Genomic DNA, 21709 nt, shown 5'->3' with positions numbered 1-21709 from the left:
ATCATGAGTACTTAACAACCGAGCCCACGCAATTGTACATGTGATTACACTATTTTGTTTCTGCCCGAAAGTCTACTAGTTTACTCATGATATATTTTCACTTTTTTTTTTTTTTGCAAAGTGTTAATTATGCCAATTCTAAGAGTTTTGAAATTTATGGAAGGTGCATAATTATTTATTATAATTGATCAATTAATTCATTCCGTTTGCATTCAGATCCCGCCAGAAACGGACGGTATACATTTGACGTCATTCGTCTCGGACCGCAGCCAAGCACCAGACGCCTAAGACGTGTGTATTTTTGTTCGTTCCAACCGGCAGCGCAGAAATGTGCCCAGTTCTGAAAGTCAACAACGAAGACACCGGCATGGCCGCCATCTATCGCCAGTGTGGCCCGACCTGTCTGCATTACGACATCACCTACCTCGTGCCCACTCTCGGCAGATACCAACTGGATATCCAGTTCTCCGGGCGTATGCTCTACCACCCTTTCATTGCCTTTCTCATGTAATCTGAATTATAAGGCATGCAAAATACTTGCGCTATAGCATCGAATGTAATACAGCTGGCATGTTTACATGGAGACGCAATACCACAGCCAACTGAGACTCAAATTGTTCTCATTTCCGAACATTAATTTTGCTTTCGGACTTTCTGAGAGGGTCCCATGTGAGAGGGGGGGTGGGGGGTGGGGGGGCGTTAAGACCACGGGAAATAAAACCAGCAAATCACAAATCACAGTAAATAAGATTTTATTCATATCTCATTGAAAATGCAAGCCCGGCAAGTTGAAAACCACGTATCGCTGAGTATAATGACTTCGTTTAACGACGAACGAGAAATAAAAATCAGCATTCAGATGCCGCTCTAAATAATATGAACGTTTAATGCATCTGGGGAAATAAAAAGTTGCTTTCACGGGTTACAAAAATACCCAGTGGGACCCTCATTTAAATCTCCGTTTGAAACAAAGTGCCAATTCACCGCTTTTATTTGGACTTTCTTGGCAAGATTTTCCGTAGTTATTTGCCTTTGGTTCTCATAGACTTGAAATTAATATAACGGTACACAAAAACTCAATGCTCAAGTGTTAACAACATCTTTCAAAAAAGCGCAAATGCCTGGAAATGATTTGACGACTTTTGACTCTTTTATGTTTAGCCGTTGTGATTTATGTGTTGTAAGCCTTCAGTTTTAAATTCTCTAAAACAGTGCATTATGATACAGATAGATGGATGGTTAAAGGGATCTTGCTAAAGGTATTGAACGTTTGATAGCTTGCCACATGGTATGGAGTGTGTAGTATTTGATTTTTCTCAACTTTTATCATGACTATTTTCACAAAGGCAAATAAATACTTAGCCATAGCAAAATATATTTTAAGAATTTTCAGTCTACGGAAATGACAGATTTTATTTAAAGAAGAAGAAAATTATGAAGATGCCTTTAATGCAATGACTGCAATGCACAAGTGGTGATACTTTGACTTTAATTTTTCTCAACTTTTATCATGACTATTTTCACAAAGGCAAAGAAATCCTTAGCCATAGCAATAGATATTTTAAGAATTTTCAGTCTACGGAAATGACAGATTTTATACAAAGAAAAAGAAATTTGAAAATGCCGTTAATGCAAAGACTGCACTGGACAAGTGGCGATACTTTGACTGTAGATTAATTGCCGCACAACTACCTCATGATTGTTAGCAGATCTTTATCATAATTGTTGCCTGAATGCTACTCGAAGGCATGAATGATGCTAGAATGTTTTGTTTTTTTTTTTTTTTTTTGATCCGCTTTGATATGTCACTCTTGCTTCATTAAATGTCTTAAATTGCTTGAATTCTTGCGTTCTTGTCCTTTGTCTCTACAGTTAACAAAATAAACAAACGATAGGCCCGTTGCCAGAAATTTCAAAGGGGGGGGTCTTTTTCTGAAAAATCTTGAGCCTGAACGAACAAATAAGTAAAATTTATTAAATAGACAGTGAAATGGAAAAGACATCGTGGTATGATGGGAGCAGACAAAAGCTTTTAAAACTTCTCTTATACGTGTAACTCACATGTAATATCAAACTAATTAGAATCATCAGAAGTTTACAACTTACGTGAAACTAAGAGTAGTTTCGGTGCCTTTAACATGGCGCTTGAGAGTTAGTCCCCGGAAGCCAGGTCACCGTCCAGCTGCCCTTTGAGACTTCCTGTTTCAAGTTTTGGCACAGATATGTCCAGAACCTTTGTTTTTAAAGCAAATGAACTCGAGACATTCTTCTCAATAAAAGAATTTTTATACACATCATTTCAAAATCCTCACCAACCTCCCTAATTCGTTAATTATTTAATTAATTATTAATAAATTCATTAATCGGTGATCGGTGAATCCAGCAGTTGCAACGCTGCTCAGAAAAAAGAATGTGAAAAAGTTTTAAGTAAACTCTTATAGTGCCCTCACTGCTTTGGGTGCATATAGAGGCACAGCAATGTGGTGCACAAAAATACACATATCCTGTTTCCTGGATTAATCTCTCCTCCTATCTTATTATTAATAAATCAATCAAATTCATAATTGTAAAATTACCCAATCAACATTGGTTTCTTAGTCACCCTCTCTTTACTTGACGATCGAAAATGTTCGCACTTAATTTCTGGTTGTTGGTTAGGTATAGCGACATCACACTGAAAAAAAGTGTAAATTAAGTGGACGTTAAAAAGTAATCAAAAAATTTTAGACAACGCCTGTGTATAAAACGTCCATTTAGAGATCAATTAATGCTCTTATCGCTTCACAAAGACCCAGTGGGGAGAAACAGGAATATCGTCACGACCAATTGGACTAAAAAATCTACTTCTCGGTCAAGATGGTGAATAAGATGCGCGTGTGTTTGTGCGTGTTTGTGTGCATGACGAAGCACACGAATAAAACGTCGTGCCTCAATATGAGAACCAAGCTTAGCCTCTAAGCCTCTACAAAATATTAATTAATTGGTCTCGCATACGAATTTGTTCTATCCTAATGGCGGATGCAGGAATTTTTGAAGGGGGGGGGTCCGCGGATGCCAACTCGACCCCCCCACTCTTGGTTTGGGGCCTGGGGACGGAAAAAATGGCATTTTACAGGGCGAACGGTGCCACTTGGTACGGTTTAAAACTTTGATTCAGCTTGCCCAAATTATAATTTCAAGAAGGGTCCATTGATTTGATTTTTTTTCAGAAATCGAAGGGGGGTCAGGACCCCCCAGACACCCTCTAAAGCCGCTACTGCTTACTGAACCACTTTACCGGGTTCTTACAGGTAATTCGTCCGGGGGGAGACTCCCTTTCACTGGCCTCAAGGCACCCAAAAGTCAGCCATTTAGGTGACAATCTTACGTAATAGCCAAACATTTTTAGTTAGATAATTTCAGATGCTGTTATTTTCATTTTGTTTTACACTGAGTTTACGTTTAATTTCACCTGTGACGCTATAGGGCACGTTGAGAGCCAAAGCGGTTAAGAAATTGGCGGTTTTAGCTGTGAGTAGTCTTAGCCATTTCAAGGAGGGGGGGGGGGATAAAAACAAACCAGTATAGCAATAGCGGCAATGTGGTTTTGAAAAAAACTTTCTTGCTGATAGTCCCAACTAGCAGATACCTTCTTTTTTCATGAAAGGGCTGTATGACATGCATAACGCCATGTCGGGTAAAGTATTGACTCAATTCAATTTTGTTCTGTTGCGTAGTTGGTAAAGGATGGAGATCAATGACCATTCCCGACTAAGTATCATTTTAAAGACTTTAATGCAAAGAAAAGATATATAATTGACGACACAGACTTTATGATAATGTCGAGCAATAATTTGTTGTCAAAACCAATCACTAATTCTAAACTATACCGGATTTTATGCAAAAGGCAATTTGCTCGAACACACGATTGCGTTTTCGATTGCGGGGCCAGCTCGCTGTTGTGGTAAATTGACATGCGTCATCTGGGATGTGAACTCATGACTTGCCGTCACCATGATTTGCTGATGACTTGGTATATATATATATATATATATATATATATATATATATATATATATATATATATATATATATATATATATATAATCAAACGCAAATTTTAGAAATGATTTCAAGAAAAAAAAATAACAGTGATGATCTCAAGAATCGAACCCACGTCTAGCTGTGTATAGTCATGTTGAAGACAGTGGTGTTTTAACACACGGAACCACAGAAGCTTCGATGGTAGGGAATGGATCATATGGAAACTTTCTACATTCTCACAGAGAGGGCCAGATGGACTGTTCATGTACTTGTATTAATCTGCCATAACGAGAGCCGTGCATATGTATTTCATACCGCAAATCGAAAGTCTGCAAACATGGTATTATTATCAATGTTGTTAAAGCTCATCATGTACTCGAGCACTTATTTGAAAAACCGACACGGCTCGTTCCTAGATAGATTACGTCTTTTTTACTTTGACTATTAGTGCAATATTTTTAGAACAACCTCTAAATCCGCCACTGTATCGTATTTTTTAATATCTATCATTATTGAAGAATCCAATAATAAACGTTGCGTCCTCTGAATTATGCCATGCGATGATCTTCGTTAAAAAATATTATTTTTTGCGAGATTACAAATTGCACCAGTACGTAATGTTTAGTTCCATTGCCTCGCTTTCAATAAATTAGAACTGACGCTAAAAACACGTAGTTGAAGTATTTCTTATATTGGGCGATTTCGCGCTTGAATGAGAATATCCTCGCAGCATTATCTGCACTTATCCTTCCTACAATTTTAAATGCATTTTGCAATATCATTTCAACCTGTCATATAAAGCATTTTATTAATCAAGTGTGTGTATGTGTGTGTGTGTGTTTGTGAGGGGGGGGGGGTCCTCTGGGGTCACATATAACACTATAAATACAAAGGGAATCCCCTTATAATAAAGTCAAAATAAATGTTATTCTAAGGACAGTCCGCTGAATGTACCTTTTAATACGTACAATTAACAGAATTTTTCCAATAGAATTCCTCACAACGACACCAAAAAATCCCATAAAACCAACCAGACGATAAACACCGACAGGCTTTGTCAATTTCACCAATTTGTTAATTTCAAACAGTGCACTTTCGAGCACGCGGAGTCATTTGCATCCTGTGCTGCATGACGACTGTTCCCACAGTGTGTGTGTGTGTGTCTCCCAAACCCAATATTGAGGTGCAAATGAGGTCACAGGCATGCTCTTAAACCATGTTGTGCACAGATTGCAAACTATGTTTGATTATTTCAGGGTCCCACAAGAAGAAGTTTGTATCAAAGTTTCACTGTCCGGGAACCATGAATAATAACAAATCATCGTTTATCCTCAAAAACGAACGTACGTTACTGTCACAAATGCAAAACGTCCAGCTGTGAAACATTTAACTCACTTTTAAAATTCAATCATCACTGGCTTTGTTTTTTGATTTATCTCCTACGAGTATAACGCAGTGAAAAATTTATAATAATTTTCTGTATAGAGCAGTTAATTGTATTTGAGCGCCTTTGGTTTGCTTGTCACTGTATATTTAAAAAAAAGCAAAAAACAAAACAAAACAACAACAACAAAAAAAAACAAAAACAAAAAACAAAAAAAAAAAAAAAACACTGTTTTCTATTACATCAGGTACGTGAACAAAATGAAACTTTTTGACAACTTTTCTGGGGAACATACATTACATACTATTAGGCACGATGCAAAGCCCCTTGAGTTACAGTTTAAATATATGTATTTATAAAAAAAAACACCCTTACGTCATGTAAGTCGTGTGACTGAATCACTACAAAATATATCGGAACGCGAATGAAATTAAAATTAAATGACCCGGAACATACATCCCCATACGTTTCCAGAACATGCGTCATCATTTAGGGCTCTATGCGTTAAGTAAAGGCATGGTAAAAATTACATTGTGAATTCAAATTGAGACAGTCGTGAGTTTTTGTTCCATGCACATACACGTACATATATGGTTTAAAAATTGAATACAAATTTGAAATCATTCAATTTTATTTTTGGACACTTCAGCATGTGAAACGCACCTCTGTATTGGGTTTGGGTGGTGTTTGTGTGCGTGTCTGTGTGCGTGCGTGTGTGTGTGTGTGTGTGAGAAAGAGAGATAGCGTGTTTGTGTTCGTGCCTGTGTACATTTCCAAAGTAAACTACATCTCAGGTAGCAGCAGCTAAACTGGACTTTAAATTATTCAACGCAAAGTTACAGCAAAAACCTGCTAGCGTCGATATTCCCTGCAAACATCTACGGGGTATGCGTCAGATGTCGCACTGCCTAGACAATAGAATCATGGTCACAGTTCTTTGCTTTGTCAATCAATAATACAAAGAGAAAGCATAAAGGACGCGATCATTAAAAATCAGCACGCTTCGCAAAGCAGAACAGTATGAAACGGATCCCGTTTCAATTGATGCAGTTTCAAATGTATACATACAGACTCGGTTTTACTGAAGTAATGCAAACTTGGTATTGATTGTTCTCATTTTTAAACGATATCCAGACAATGTATGTTTACTAGCTAATACCAAGTTCAGAATTTCATCAGACTCGCGAAGCATAGGAAACAACAGCAACACGGATAACATTGTTGAAGGTACCCTCTGCAGAAGAGAGAAATTTGATGGAAAAACAGTAAAAACGTGTATAATGTCACCGGTAAAAGTGTAAGTGGTGTTACCAACAGAGAGCTACGGGATATTTTTAACTCATGATACACACCATCGACCAGACGGAGAATGAACGCAGCTAAGGAAACAATTTTGTTCGTTTTCTGAACGCGTTTTCTAACGTGTTCACTAACGTAAAAATCGTATGATCTTATACAAACAGGAAAACCAAGCAGTGATTTTAAAAGAAGCGCAAGCTGTCAACAAAATATCACAGAGACTGGCGGAACAGGTGTTTCAGTTTTTCAGTTTGATAAGCATTGCCATCGCATATTCTAAGATCAGGGACAAAATTGGCTAGTGGCGGTTTTGGTTATTGGAAAACACACTCACGACCTGTCACCAGTTTCCTGGGTTTATTTGCCAGGTAATTTCCTTTCGTTATTCACCGACAACCAACAACACGAGGAAGATATATTTCAGGTTTGTTCATTGAGTTAACCGCAGATTTTGCCACCACAGAAGTCTCAGCCGTTTCCATCCCCGGATGCACACACTCAATGAGTTACATATATGACTAAAATAGTATACACACGATGAAGCAAGAGTGAGAAGGAGGACAATAAAGATTAAAAATCAAGCAAAAGCAAAAGTCGAAAGGTAGATGTTTTTTTGCGCATTGGGGCGTCTAGACAATAAGAGTAGTTATATGAAACAATTCGTTAAAATGTTTGTGATAATTCAATCAAAATGTACTTTCAAGAATCTATTCAAGGGTAGGCCAGTATACACAATGCCAGAAGGAAATTATTACAAACAGCATTGATAGTTGAGTCATTCTAACACAGTTTAAATAATCAACAGTTGCAGAGGAGTGTGAATAGAAAACACAGTTCGAGGAAGGTATACCGTTAGAAGCGTCATTTTATTGTACAAACAAAACAGCTAGGACAAACAGCGATGAACCTCACTTCGCTAGGCGCCATGTCGCATTCCAAAGGCACGTTCAAAGCCAGTAACCAAGGCAACTGGAGGTCCAACAACAGCGCCATGCTTGATGTGAGTTTGGCCACGAGGCGACGTGCGCAGAAACTCAATGACATAGAGGCCGCCAAATGCCAAGCAACGACCCAGTTTATAGAAAAGCATCGACAATATCAGGAAACGGTGACCGATCGAACCATCAGCAGCATACGGAGAACCATAGAAAAGATGGAGGCGTATAAAGGCCTCCTAAAAACTGAGTATAAAATGGAAAACATTTATCAAAGGCAGTGCGGACAACCAGAGTTTAAGCGCCCGGGCGAACAACTGCAGAAAATTAGACGCCGCCAAATGCGACTTTGCAATGGCGGTTTTTCCATGAGTAATTTAAAGACCGAAGTGAATCGACAAGTGGACGGAGCAGATCCAAGTCGACGGAAATTGCGCACGAGAGAAATCCAGTTAGAAAGACTGAAGCGACACACAGATATGACTCTGGCGAGTAGTGTAGCACGCTTAATGGATATTATGAATGGATTTTCGGACCAAGTGTAAAGCTACATACTATGTAAGCCAAAATCAGACTTAAACAATTATATATATATATATATATATATATATATGTATATATATATATATATATATATATATGGTTGTTATATGGTCGTTATACTTATATTATGATATGTACATGGACATTTTCCAGGTGTTAATTTTACAGATGACGTCCCATGATCTTTTATTGGGGGGGGGGGGGGGGAGGGTGAAAGTGCCATTCCGATTGACTGTTGCCATTACCAAAATACCACCAGTGACCGCTAACCTTTGAACCTACAGCCCACAGCATGCGTTACAATGTATGTACCTAATACTCTACACAGGTACAGTTAAGTTTCATAGCTCATAAAGTCTTTGAATCTCAATAATCTTATTACTACCTCTCGAAAGGTTGAATTGGAAATGGAAGCGTCCATTACAACGAGATTTACACCCAGTCCATTCACTTCTTGAAATGTTCTTTTTTTTTCAAATATAGCCCCTTTAAGAACTAGAAATAATGCTGAACTTTTAAGTATATAATATTTTAATATTAAAAGTATTTAATAATAATTATATAATAATTTTCAAATATAGCCCCTTTAAGAACTAGAAATAATGCTGAACTTTTAAGTATATAGTATTTTAATATTAAAAGTATTTAATAATAATTATATAATAATTATATAATAATTATATATATATATATATATATATATATATATATATATATATTACCATCTTATACTAGTGCTATTCTGTAACACTCCTCAGATCTAAAATAGAATACTGAACAATATTAATTTCTACTCACGGTAACATTTCATGCAACAAAGTCTAATTTATCAACAGAAAATGTCACCATTTTTAAATAAGGTGGCTTAAGTCATGGCTTTTATCTGGAACTATGAATAGATACATGCAGTATACAGCACAGGGTCGATCAAAGCAAAAACTTTCAAAGTTTAACTCTTCCCGTCGAGATACAAACTAATTCTTCGGTATTTATGTCCTGCCTCATAGTAGTAGCTTAGCCAACTAAAATCCCTCGTAATGTTAAGACCAATATTCAAGTTTGCTTTGACCTAATGTATTTTAGTAACAAAAATATAACAAAATGCAGTTCATTTATTGATCGACTACTAGTTTACTCTAGGACAAACGCATGGCCTAGGTTCACTCTTGAATAGAAAAAGACCAAATTTTGGTGTAAAATTTGAGACAAATTTTCGGGCTTTTATTTGTGAAACCAGCTTCAGGCCCCGTCTAATTCACACAGAATCTTAAATCTGTAGTTGGCTAGAATGAGCTTAGTGACCTACATGTAGCTAGGTCGACTAGGAGTGTTTCACATAGTCTTAAGTCTTAGCTCGGTGTGCTTAACGTAACCAACGCTCAAGAACCTTCAAAAATAGGAGGCGGAAAATCCCGAAGGTATTTTCACAAAATTTGACTTTTCATGGCGTCTCTGACCGCAATTGATCATTAATGAGCAATAAAGTCAGACAAAACATAAACAATGCTAATTTTCAAATTTATTTTAGTAGAAGTTTAATACAACAAGTTAAGAGTAAAACATAAGCTTGGCTGGCACCAACATCTAGCGGTTGTTAATTTGAGTAACATTAAAAGGATTATGATACGATATATTGAAGAAGGTATATGTAATTTAGGCTGATTATCCTCTCATTTACGAGTTTTAGTTGAGCTTGCTGACTTTAGACAGCTCCCTAGGAGCGCATTCAGAAAATCTTAATCATCAGATCTTTCTTCTTAAAATCTCAACTTACACAGACTTGACATTTGATATGGAATATTAGAGTTTCAAAGGTACGCCTAGGTAAAATGAGTTCTTTTTTCAAGAAACTCAGATTTCATATAAGATAAGTGAATGGAGAAATATGTGGTCAGGTGTGTCGCTACCAATTACCTGACTACTATGCCTGTTGCGCTGCTGCATTGCGTAATATGCAGTAATTTAATTGGATAGTGCTCCTTTGGGCTGGTCAAAGCTTGGCTTTGGTGAAGCATGATTCTGTCCAAAAAGTACCCATATGTTGGTAACTACCGCATAGAAGACTTTAAAATGTTGCATGCAAGTGGTCGACTTTGCAGTGCGTAACATGAACTAAAAAGTGTTTAACAAAATTGTTAATCTGTGCAAGAATGGCGCGAAAAAGACAGACATTACCAGGCAGATTATTGTGTCACATGGAACGATTCGCATAGTTTTATAGAGTTTTGCCCATACTGATGTACCTACACAAAGGTCACGCCCAATGTACCGAAATCTTACCACCAGGATAGAGGACTCATTTTCCTTCCGGATATGTTGATGTAACTAAACAAAAACCATCCAGTCCGTTCACAATGAGGGTCAAATTGCCAACAAAACGCGTTTTTCAAGGGTCTTAGAGAACGCCAACCTGGTTTCAGCAGGTTAGGATATCAGGCGACCTCTGAGGAAGCCACTGTAAACAGCAAAACAGCGTTGTCTGTTTCTCTAATGAATTAGGGTCCAAAGCCGTTTCTTGGTAGTACACTGAAACCCAATGGCTTTCTCTATTGATGTCAGGTTTCACTTGTACCGCTCAACTAGTCACAACAGAGTTTATAGACATCCTGAAGAGGTCTACGCCGAAGCGTGTGCCGCGTTTAAAGCGACTATAACTATTGACAGTGTAAGAATTTGGAATGGATACCACATTGGTGCCAAAACACCAATGGTAGTCATCGATGAAAATCTGAACCACATCAAATAAAGGAATAATCTGGAAACCACCTGACTATCATTTAGTAAGGGAACCTTAGGTACAATTTTAGGTTGCACGGTGAGGTTGCCGGTTTTACACAGAGCACATTCAACAGCAACTTAAAGAACCAAGGGTATTAGCAGCTACCTTGGTCATCAAAATAACCATATTTGAACCACATGGACAATATTTGGGTAGCTCATTACCCGCCGAATCAACTATCTACATGTCCTACAAAAAAAAAAAAAAAAATTGGACAAGTGAAGGATTCAAGATGATTCAATGATTCAAGATTAATCTCTAAAAACCTATCCCAAGGAATGCCTTGCCACTTGAGAGCTCTGGTAGCAGCCAGATGAGGTCAGGTGTAACAACTACCGTTGCTGTGACTAGACGCTGACATAAGGATCCTTTGTGGAGCGTGGAACTATTTTAAAGAGATAATTTGGAAAATACGGAGATCCAAAATATCTTTTTAATGGTTGTCGTATGACTTAGAATAGGGAAAGTCTTTTTGTTTGCTACACTAGAGAATTCAATTAATGAATTGACGTCACAGTGGCATCAAAGAGATTATTAAAAGTTATTAAACCAAGATTTCAATCCTTATTTTCATTTACCATTCAGCAAAATAGGAAAAAAACTGATGAAAAATAATTTGAAAAAAAATCCCATATTAATTGTCAAGTCTGTATGTTCTCACAATGTTCTCACAAAAGAATCTAAAAAAGCCGATTGTCTCGTATTTCTGACTAAATTCTTGGAATTTTAAACTGCTAGAGCTGTCTAAGCTCAGTTCAATCAACTTAACCCGAGTGACCGAGACAAAAATGACAAAATCGAATGTACAAGATAGTCTGTTTAAAACTCATCCCGAGGAAGCTTTTGGACATGCAACATGGTGATCGTTAACCAAGTTCTCTTAATGACGTTGCACTAGTTGTAGGTTCTCACGGTTCCCCGGATGCAGGACCTGCAGATGGGGCATGTCCGCAGAGCAGGGGCGCATTGGGCACAGGAGACAAGATGGCCGCACGGCAGAAATACAATATTAGCCTCCTCGTCCATGCAGATCTTACACCTTCTCTGCTCTTTCAGGCGAAGGTTTTCTTCTTTCAAAATTTTAGAAGCTATCAAAAAAGGAAGCGATATTAATTGGTGAGCTAGTCAATTAATTCAGTGAATTTTCCCTTTTCTTGTATACATTTCGAATAGAAAAATTAATTACAAGCGCAGAGCTTTCGTAAAAGGCTTTGTGAAAATGACCTTACCAATGACGAGATCAGCAGTCACATTAAAAAATGCCGACCATAATTAACAAGCAATCAAACAAAATAAATAAATAAATAAAAACAATGTGAAATGTTAACTGACCTTCATCTGGATCAAGAGGAACCGATGAGGGAGACATAGCCTTTTTCCCACTAGGTTCACCTGAATTATTCAAACAGGATAAATACATGTATTGGTGAAAATAATGCCAATGTCTACTTCGCATCAAACGATCGCGAATGTATGCTCAACAATTTCAAAATTACAAACTTGACACTAAAACAATGAATAAGGTACTGTGCTGAAATAATACTATTCTGAAAGACACCAGCAAACGATAAAATAATTGAACTTGTCCATACCAGTACGGTCGCTGGCTTTGACTTCAGGACTTGCGTGTGGCATCTGTGACTGCTGACGTGGCAAATCACGTGGGGGTGGCGTAACAGGCACTTCCGGTTGGGACATCCTCTGTCGTCTGCTTTCTGTGATATTAAGAACAGCCTCGACCAAACTCTCTGCGCTGTGGAAATCGTCGCCTGTGGTCCTTAACCGCTGTTCGACGGCATTTTGAACGCTCAGACGTTCGAAACCAAGTCCCAGAACCAGCTGTACCAATTCCGTGTCCATTCTGGCTTTTATTTCCCTTGGCTCCACGTCATATGGTCTGGCAGCACGGCCTGTAGGACTCTAAGGCAGATAACGAAGTTGAATAATATTTAAAAGAAAAAAATAAAATAAAGGTAAGTTACTGGACGGACTCTATATGGTTTATTATGAAATGGTGAAAACTTGTCTTTAATTTCAATGAATCATATTATATCAAATAATCTAAAATCTTAAAATGTTTTCACCAAAACTCTTTGCACATATCTAACCAAACCATCTTTTCATTTCGTGCAATTTTTTTTATTTTACGGCAATACTTTTAGCTATTATTTTATCAGTCGGAGATTTTACTTAATCATACTTGGTACGTACTTGCGAATCACTCTCAGAGGCTTCCAAAGCAGATGCCAACCTTCCGTAATACGAGGATGAGCTGCTGCCGGTACTCTCGCGTGACCTCTGCTCCCGTGCGAGATTTGGAAATGGATCCGTCATACCGTCTGCCAAAGTTTCGTCGAAGCTCCTTTCATACAGCGGCACATTCCTGGGATCATCGCCATTGGCTTGACGGCAACTTGGGAAGCTTCGGCGATGTTTGTCCTGTGGATCGTTGCCTTTTTGCCACTGTTTTAAATGTCCTCCGCAACTGAAGCAGACTACTTCATCACCCTTTCCAGTATAATATAAACCAGCTCGCGCAAGTTTGAGCGACGAGGCTGGAGATGCTGGAGGCCAATTCCTAAAGCTGTTGATGCGATTGGCTTCGAAACGGTATTCCCCTTTCTGACCATCGGATGATTCGCCCTTGGCGGTATGATGACGACCTAGCTCGTATCCTGGCAGCACTTGTTTAATCGAGAAGAATGTGAATCTCTCTCGTAGTTCAAAGAAATGTCTCGGTAAGAGTTTCGGCTTCGTGGGAGTTACAGGAATTTGTTCAGTTTCCTTTGATGTAAATCGGTATTCTGGTGTTTCGTGCCCACCGCTGATTGGCAGGTTTTTGAAAAATAATCTGGTAACTTTCTGTATGCTCATCCACCTTTTGTACAGACAGGACGCGTGGGTTGCTTTACATATTATGAGTGTTACTACCAGCATGTTCAAACTTCTGAAACATGTTAAAGACAACATTAGTCTTATCGCCAACTCCAGAGTGTGTTCTCTTGTTCTTAGGAACCCGCGGCCGTCTGAATACCCTTTGTTCTCCAATTCAATTTCTTTTCCGTGAGTGCGCTGAGCGATGTTTAGCAAGTTGGTGCGTGTTGAAGTCGGGAAGTAGCCGGGAATTTCAACCCATATTATAAATGGGCAACAAAGACAGGTTCTCTCTTCGGTTCCAGTTTTCAATTTCCTGGAGGGCATTGTCTCTTGTATATTACCTAATATATAAGATGAACATTAAAAATGTTTAAGACAGATGTATTAAAAGGGATTATCCTGAATACACAACGATTTCCCCATACTAACCAATGGTAAATGGATCAATTTTTTACATTCAAAGTTAGTTAGTTCAAAGTTACAGCGACATTAAGGTTGAAAAGTAAACTCTGAGCAAACAGACACTTTAAAACTTTCATGATATAAACACAGAATATGTCATATTCTTAAATGAAGAGCACTTCTTAATATCTATAGCTTTAAGCATAATTATTTGTTAATTCATGTACGTGAGGACATGCAACGATTTAAACTGGTTATTTATACAGTTTATTAGCAAGTGACCTCACACTGACCCTTAACGTTGACTGGTGACATCAGAGACAATATTATTGACGTCATGAGCACGATTCGGAAGCACAGTGGCAGGGTAAAAATAAGACACATGATTCTGAAAAGACATTTGATATTAATTGATAAGACGGAATAGGCAACAACAATAACAACAACTACTGCTACTACTACTACTACTACTGCTTCTACTACTACTACTACTACTACTACTATAAATTATTATTATTATTATTATTATTATTTGAAGAATAAACAAAGAGAGCAGGCCTCTGCGACGTGTACAATTGAAATACACACACTGGACAATACAAGTGTCACCCCTACTGAACCAATACTTCTGGGGGAGATAAATGACTGTGGAATGATATGCTCCTGGTAACATTTTATTAACGTCAAATTTCACAAAAAAAAAAAAAAAAAAAAAAAAAAAAAAAAAAACACAAAATGAGAACAAAATATACATTCTACCAAGATATGCAGTTTCAAGTCCAAAATTAGTACTTAGTGGCATAGCCACGTGACCTAATAATAGCTGCCAGTCTGCGAGGCAAGGGTTCATATAATTGTCTGATGCATTGAGGGCTTATGCTGGCCCAAGCATGAAACACTGAATCTAACAGAGTATGTCTGCTGGTTGGACGGGCATTTGTCAAAAGTTTTGATATATCATTCCACACATTTTCTATTATGTTTGCATCCGGACTCTGGGCAGGCCACATCATTCTGCGAATGCCCTGTCGGTCAAACCAATCATCAACTGCTCTGGGTCTTTGACAAGGAGCATTGTCATCCTGGTGAATAAATGGATAATTCCTCTCACTAAACATGTTAGTAATAGATGGTAGCAAGCCTGACTCCAAAACATCAATATATTTCTTTTGATTCATGTTTCCATGAACTATTACCAATTCACCCACGCCATGGATGCTGATGCAGCAACACACCATGATGAATATGCTGCTCCGGGTTCGAAAATTCAGTACATGTGGTTCAAATGCTATACCAGCAGTTCGCCAGCATCGGACACGTCTGTCATCAGAGATCAGACTAAAGCGACACTCACAAAAAACTATATATGACCAATTGTCATGGACTGTCCAGTTCCAAATCCTGTTGGCCTTAGTTCACTCTACGTTGCCTGTTTTGTAACGATATAAGAGGTTTCTGTCTCGCTACCCTGCTCTACACTCTCTGAGCATGTAACCGGTGCCTAGCAGTTTTCACAGACAGATTCTTATGTGTGAAATTGTTCCAGAGTGTTGTCAACTGACAAGCAATGTCGAACCTTGACAACCTGGACATCAAAATCAGTCGTCGGTCTTCACGGTCGGTAGTTTTTCCTAACCACCCACCAGAGGCAATTTGTCTCTTGATCCAGTGTTTCTATACCGAGACCTGGCCCTCTGCACGGTTCTGACTGAATAATTCAACTGTATTGATATTTTGACATTGCTTATAGTCCGCCTCTTCAGGTTAATAACTTGACATCTATAATCGTTAGATAATTGCCTGTATCTTGCCATATTGGAGGAAGACGGGAATAACATTTGCTGTACATGTACAAGACCAACAATACAATTCCATGGTACAGCGGTTTTATACTCATTAGTCAAATTATAAGTAGACCAGGCATTATAACTACTCAAGATCTGCCTACTTTGATTACTCTGATTTAGGGGGTGACACTTCTATTGTCCAGTGTGTGTAGTTTAATTAAGAGGTAATTGCTACTTCTTGTATAGCTTCAACGAAGGGCGCATTTCTAGGATAACCCGTATCACCCCCAAAATTTAATAATTTCTTCCTTGGCCAATTTGTGGTCTATACTGAAAAAATTATAAGAACCCTTCTATGACTTTGCGCATAACTCTGGGAAGACAAACAAACAAACTGTCAGAACCAAAATCATAACCTCCTTGTCGAAAGAAGAATAATAAAAACTATAAGAAATAATAATAATATTCCTCAGGGAGAAGAGATTGCCCCAGTATGTATTCACCATGCGTCTAGCTGTATATCGCACTATCCCGCACTATATTTCACATAATTGTACAAACCAATTACCTTTTATTGCAAATAAACGTTATTATAAAGGATACTGTAAGGGTTTCTTAGCATCCAGATGCCGAAAATGAGGTCTTTCCTGCATCTAATTATTTAATAATTCAACTACCTTAATGGTGATTTAAAACAATAAAAATCTCCTCGAAAACATTAAATATTGGCGTTTATATTTCTCATTTCTATCTTGAGTAAAAGGAACTCAAACCTTTTATCGTCACATTAACGCCCTAATACTTTTGGGTGAGATAGGGATCGGTATGAGTCGTAACTTCAACACTGAGCAAGATTTTATCACAAATATTGGCATATTTGATAAACAGTGTATGAGCTTCAAACCCATGCCGTCATTTTTATACACGTTTTGTTATGGGGCTATTAGTCCCAAACAACATATTTTCATTAACCAAATGCGTTCTTTATCAACGATAAAATCCGAACAAAGGCATTTGGGAAAAATCCCTGGCTGGATTTTCTAGTACTTAGTTGTGCCATTTCATTGGCGGTAAAATGATGTTCGTGGGTGCTCAAGTAAAGGAGACATTTAAGAAATCGTTTTTTACACTCAAATTCCGATTATGACGTCACTCGTAAGATGACGTGTTTGTAAATGTTAATTAATTTAGTCAATGAACTCTAAAGATATACCTGTTATTCAACAGATTGTATGTAAGTCAGGAAATGAGGAGTTTCTGGCACACACTACAGTATCCTTAATTGCTTCAGTCACAACATGCAATCTCACCTAACACATTACCGGCAAAAGAACTTTTATAATAAATAATTTCAACAACCTTCTGGTCAATTATTTAATCACAAATTTACACCGTTACAGTCAGCAGTTGTATCTGTAATGAATAAAACATTTTAAATGTCTCAGTATCTTTAAAGGGATAATAACTCTTCGTATGAGATCTATATTTCACAATAAAATCCTTGTGAATAACTCATAGAAATAAAATATATTCTGTTTTACCACAAAAACAGCAGTTATAGCTTTTATTCTGATATCTGAACTTGTCTTGAGACCACGTGACCTCCATTGATGTCTATACTCTGTTAAAATCTCTTAAGAGATTTTAACAAAAAACCAAACTTTTTAGAAAAAAACCAGGGACTAACTTTGAATGTAAAAATGGATTCATTAACCATTGGTAAGTATGGGAAAATTGTTGTTTACTCCAGGAAAATTAATTTTTTGGCCGAAACAAAGAGTTATTATTGCTTTAAAGACATTAGAGGCCAAATAGGTCAGTCGATCATGAATGGCGGATCGAAGAGAGAGAGAGAGAGAGAGAGAGAGAGAGAGAGAGAGAGAGAGCAGTCACAAGTGAGTGATCCATATGAAATTCAAACCATTATTACCTTTATTGCCCTAGGATCTGTAAGTTGAGTAAAATCCATTGACAGAGCCAACGAAAAATGATACTTTTGCTAGAAAAAAAAAAATACTGGAGAATGTGAACGACTGACGACTTATATTTTTTTCCATGGAATTATTTTACTGCAATTTATTCTAATGTTTATTATATTTATATTTGCCTATGACGTGTATGTGGCTTACTTTTCTCAATCCGCACCGTGTGAACATTTTATTATTATTATTTTTTTTTAATTTATCATTTTTTTTATTGAATCACGCAGGACAACAATGTAGGATCAGATCGGTAATAATAGCTTCCTATTTTATCTATGCGTCAGCACATTAAGAATGTTGTCTTAATAGTCGAAGGTGTGTACATGCAGCCTTTGACTCAACTTATACTGCTGAGCAAGCATGTAACCTAAATATCGATGACGCTGTTACTTAGTTGCTAGGGACTTTAGCCGATGATAAGCTACCTCAACAAATAATAACATACATGGACATCGGTACTGTAAAATTTCTGTCTAGTCTCGAGCATATTTTAATATGCTTTAAAAAACAACATGCTTCTTCTCTTTCTCGCTCTCCCCCCCCCCCCCCACACACACACACAACGAACGCACACATCATTATAATTGTGGGTAAAATCATAGTGATAACAGACATAACCCAGTTACATTACACTATAAATGCTTGATTTAGCACATAGCAATACATTTAAGATAACACGTTGTATCAGGTTAGGCCAGGGGCCATGATTCAGCTAGGCAAAATTATAATTTTAAGAGGAGACCAGAAATCGAAGGTGAGGGGTCAGGAACCCCCCCCCCCCGACCCCCTCTAAAATCGCCACTGGATTAGGCTACACTGTAAGCCTCTCCTAACCCTACCCCCACCCCACCTAATAGCCTCGGTTCCTTCGCCTTTGTGAAGTTAGTACTTATTCCCCCGCAAGTTCAGAAATCACAGCAAGCTGACAACTAGTTTATTTGGATTCTCGGGAAATGATGTAATATCTGAGGTATTTATCTAAGTTATACTATTTGAGATACTATTTTGAGTTTACTGTTAAATTTTTTATATTAGTTCTTACTTTATATGAATCTTAAATATCAACACTGACACATGGTGAATCCTAACAAATTTAAAATATCAATTGATACAACAATATTTTATGTATTCATAAATTTTGTCAACTTACACTTAATCCGGTACGGCAGATAAGTTCCTCTTGTGAAAGATTTAAGAGTTAAAAAAAAAAAAAAAAAAAAAACATGCGTCATCATTGACCCCCTAGATACGTACGTACTGTACGACCTTACAGTATTCAAGAATGTACATGCAATTATAGCCACTATTTGAAATGAGGGGATTCCCCTAGCCCACCATTTATATGTAACCCCGCGCACATACTGTAGGGACAAGTTCTTTTTAAAAAAAGATCACCTTATCTAATGCATCACTGTAGCAAGCACAATAGATTATACATACACTGTATAGTCACCGGCTACGTGTCGGAACAAACGTCTACACTGCTATACGGATAGAAGGTAAGTTGACAGGGGCTAGAAAATATGGGATATTGTGGTGAACTATTATCACTGAATATTCGATTTTTTTTTATAAAGTAACGTTTTTAGCTGACTCTAAGCTTATATAACCGCACATGCTACTGGTACGGAAAGCTTGATAGCATAAAACTGCTTCATACAAATTATTTATACCGTTATGTTCCCTGTTAACCAGCCATAAAATGTAAATAATTCTAAATAAAAAGTTCACCAAAACTTATTTTGAAGTGTCACAGGAGTGTTTAAGGATGGACGCTTGCATTTTTTTTTCACATTACATTTTCCCATCAACATGCGGTCATTATCAATATTCAACAGCCAGACAAGTGCTTATGTTAAGAGCTGGGTCGAAATTTGAACCTCTTTAACCCACTTGTAAAAACATACTTTGCTGTATACTATCTTCAATCATCGAACATTAATATCGCCGATTTATGTATGCGTGCGTGTGTGTATGGGGAGGGGGGGGGGGGGGGGGAGGGGGAGCCATTCAGAAAAAAAAAAGATATCTGCCCTGATACCTGCGCTGATCATAACTTGGTTGTTCAAAATAAAAACAATTTTTAAAAAAGTTGTATGTGAAGTACCGGTAATAGGGCTTAGCTGTCCTTGGATGTGGGGTTTATGGTAAGTGGCAGAATACATCGCATTTGATATCGACGGTTTAATCAAATGACAAACTATTTTAGGTTGATTCACTAAATCCCACGCCCTTGATTTAAAGTTTGCTCCATCAATGAGTGACATCACCTGATATACTGTACCATTAAAGAGAGGCCATCCACCATAGGGAAATATCCGTGTGAATGATCTTAATTTTTTTCTAAACTCAGTGAACATGTAAAATGTAAAGTGGGTTTCTTTTTTCTCTTTGTTTTTCGCTTTACTTATTTTTATTTATTAATTTATTTTTTTTTTTTTTGGGGGGGGTAAGATATCTAAGATAATATAAAACCATTACTGCGCTGAAATCAGAGGGTTGGTGAAAGTATTGATATTTAGTCTGCTGACAGGGGATGCGTTGGGTGAGATAAAATGTTGTAATGGGAGCAATTCCTATTTTCTGGCGCATTGACAATAGTTACATATATTATTATTATCATTATTATTATACCTCACTGTGACTGTTAAAATATGACTGTTATAACTACTTTAATTATTACTTTCTTGGTACGTTGACCGTTTAAAATAACGACTGACCGACTTTCCAAATTTATCTAGCACAATAGATTGAACATAATAATCATTTTCTCTGATAGTCGATTAGTTCTGTGTCGTATATTTAATAGGATTGACCTCGATATTAACGCAGTACGTTTATTGTATGTTGGACTCATGCCAAGACTGTATCGGTAGGCAAAAAAGTGTTCTCCTTTTAAGGCCCTGGGGGGGGGGGGGGGCATTCAGAAAAAAAAAAGATGACAAATGCAACTTGGACTGATCACAACTGGGTTGTTAAAAAAGAGTTAAAGGAAAACTGTATATGAAGTATGAGGGTTTAGCCGACCATGGATGTGGGGTTTATGGTAATTAATTTAGCATAGGCCATACAGGTCGACATCACCCAAGAATAGAGAGTGCAACCTGACGCATGGTCCTGATGTTGGAGCAAACGGTCATCAGGCCCTCACAACCTGGACTGAACCAGAGTGTTGTGTTACAGTTCAACACCACACCATGGCAACAATTATAGTGTGAAGAAATAAGTGGAGGCCACCCGCCCGTAACTGCGCACATGGATTACACGCTATGTGTCACGTGCCAGTACTAGCGGTGACTCTCCTCTACCCACATATAACACGAGGAGCCGATTCAAATAATAATAATAATAATAATAATAATAATAATAATAATTTTGCCCCCCCCCCCCTAATGATGGCCTAATAATGTCCCAAAATTAACTTTTTCAAGAAAATGGAAAAGCGTTGGCCTAAAAACTTCGTTGAACTGTAGCCAGATGGTATTACCCGGTACATGTACAGGCTGAGATGATGATGGTGATACATGGATGTTCTCTTCTCATAATTCCAAAACATCAAAAAAATAGTTTCAATCGTATATTGGGTAATAGTTCAGTAATTTTACAGTGGGGCAAATCTTGTATAACACATGCACATGGCTGTAAATAATACATATACTTACACTACCTGTAAAATAGTCTGCATAAGACAATAGATC

The 21709-nt window shown here is 37.6% G+C and overlaps 1 protein-coding gene and 1 long non-coding RNA gene across 7 annotated transcripts in view; one reads left to right on the top strand and one right to left on the bottom strand.

Annotated features, from left to right (window-relative positions):
• LOC147759982 (uncharacterized) overlaps positions 1-687 on the top strand; it is a 6442-nt gene extending 5755 nt beyond the window's left edge. The window contains exon 3 of the long non-coding RNA XR_015330984.1: positions 217-687. This is a non-coding gene — a long non-coding RNA (uncharacterized LOC147759982). The remainder of the gene's footprint in view (positions 1-216) is intronic.
• A 9244-nt stretch (positions 688-9931) lies between these two features.
• LOC106170786 (baculoviral IAP repeat-containing protein 7-A) overlaps positions 9932-21709 on the bottom strand; it is a 36749-nt gene continuing 24971 nt past the window's right edge. For 3 of the 6 annotated variants that reach the window (XM_086995457.1, XM_086995458.1, XM_086995456.1), the window contains exons 2-6: positions 14536-14630; positions 13175-14181; positions 12556-12883; positions 12296-12355; positions 9932-12051 (exon numbers count right to left, since the gene is read on the bottom strand). In XM_086995457.1, the coding sequence (XP_086851583.1) occupies positions 11858-12051; positions 12296-12355; positions 12556-12883; positions 13175-14181; positions 14536-14626 (1680 nt within the window). In that variant the 5' untranslated portion in view covers positions 14627-14630 and the 3' untranslated portion in view covers positions 9932-11857. Of the gene's footprint in view, positions 12052-12295; positions 12356-12555; positions 12884-13174; positions 14182-14535; positions 14631-17959; positions 18036-19161; positions 19209-21709 lie in introns of those variants that run through there. The other 3 variants (XM_086995459.1, XM_086995460.1, XM_086995461.1) reach the window with 3 other exon arrangements.

Source organism: Lingula anatina, chromosome 9, assembly GCF_051362555.1.
Source record: "Lingula anatina isolate TDL-2025a chromosome 9, LinAna3.0, whole genome shotgun sequence".
NCBI classification, from domain to species: Eukaryota; Metazoa; Brachiopoda; class Lingulata; order Lingulida; family Lingulidae; genus Lingula; species Lingula anatina.
The sequence above is the reverse complement of the archived record's forward strand: the minus strand, read 5'-3'. Positions and strand labels throughout refer to the sequence as shown.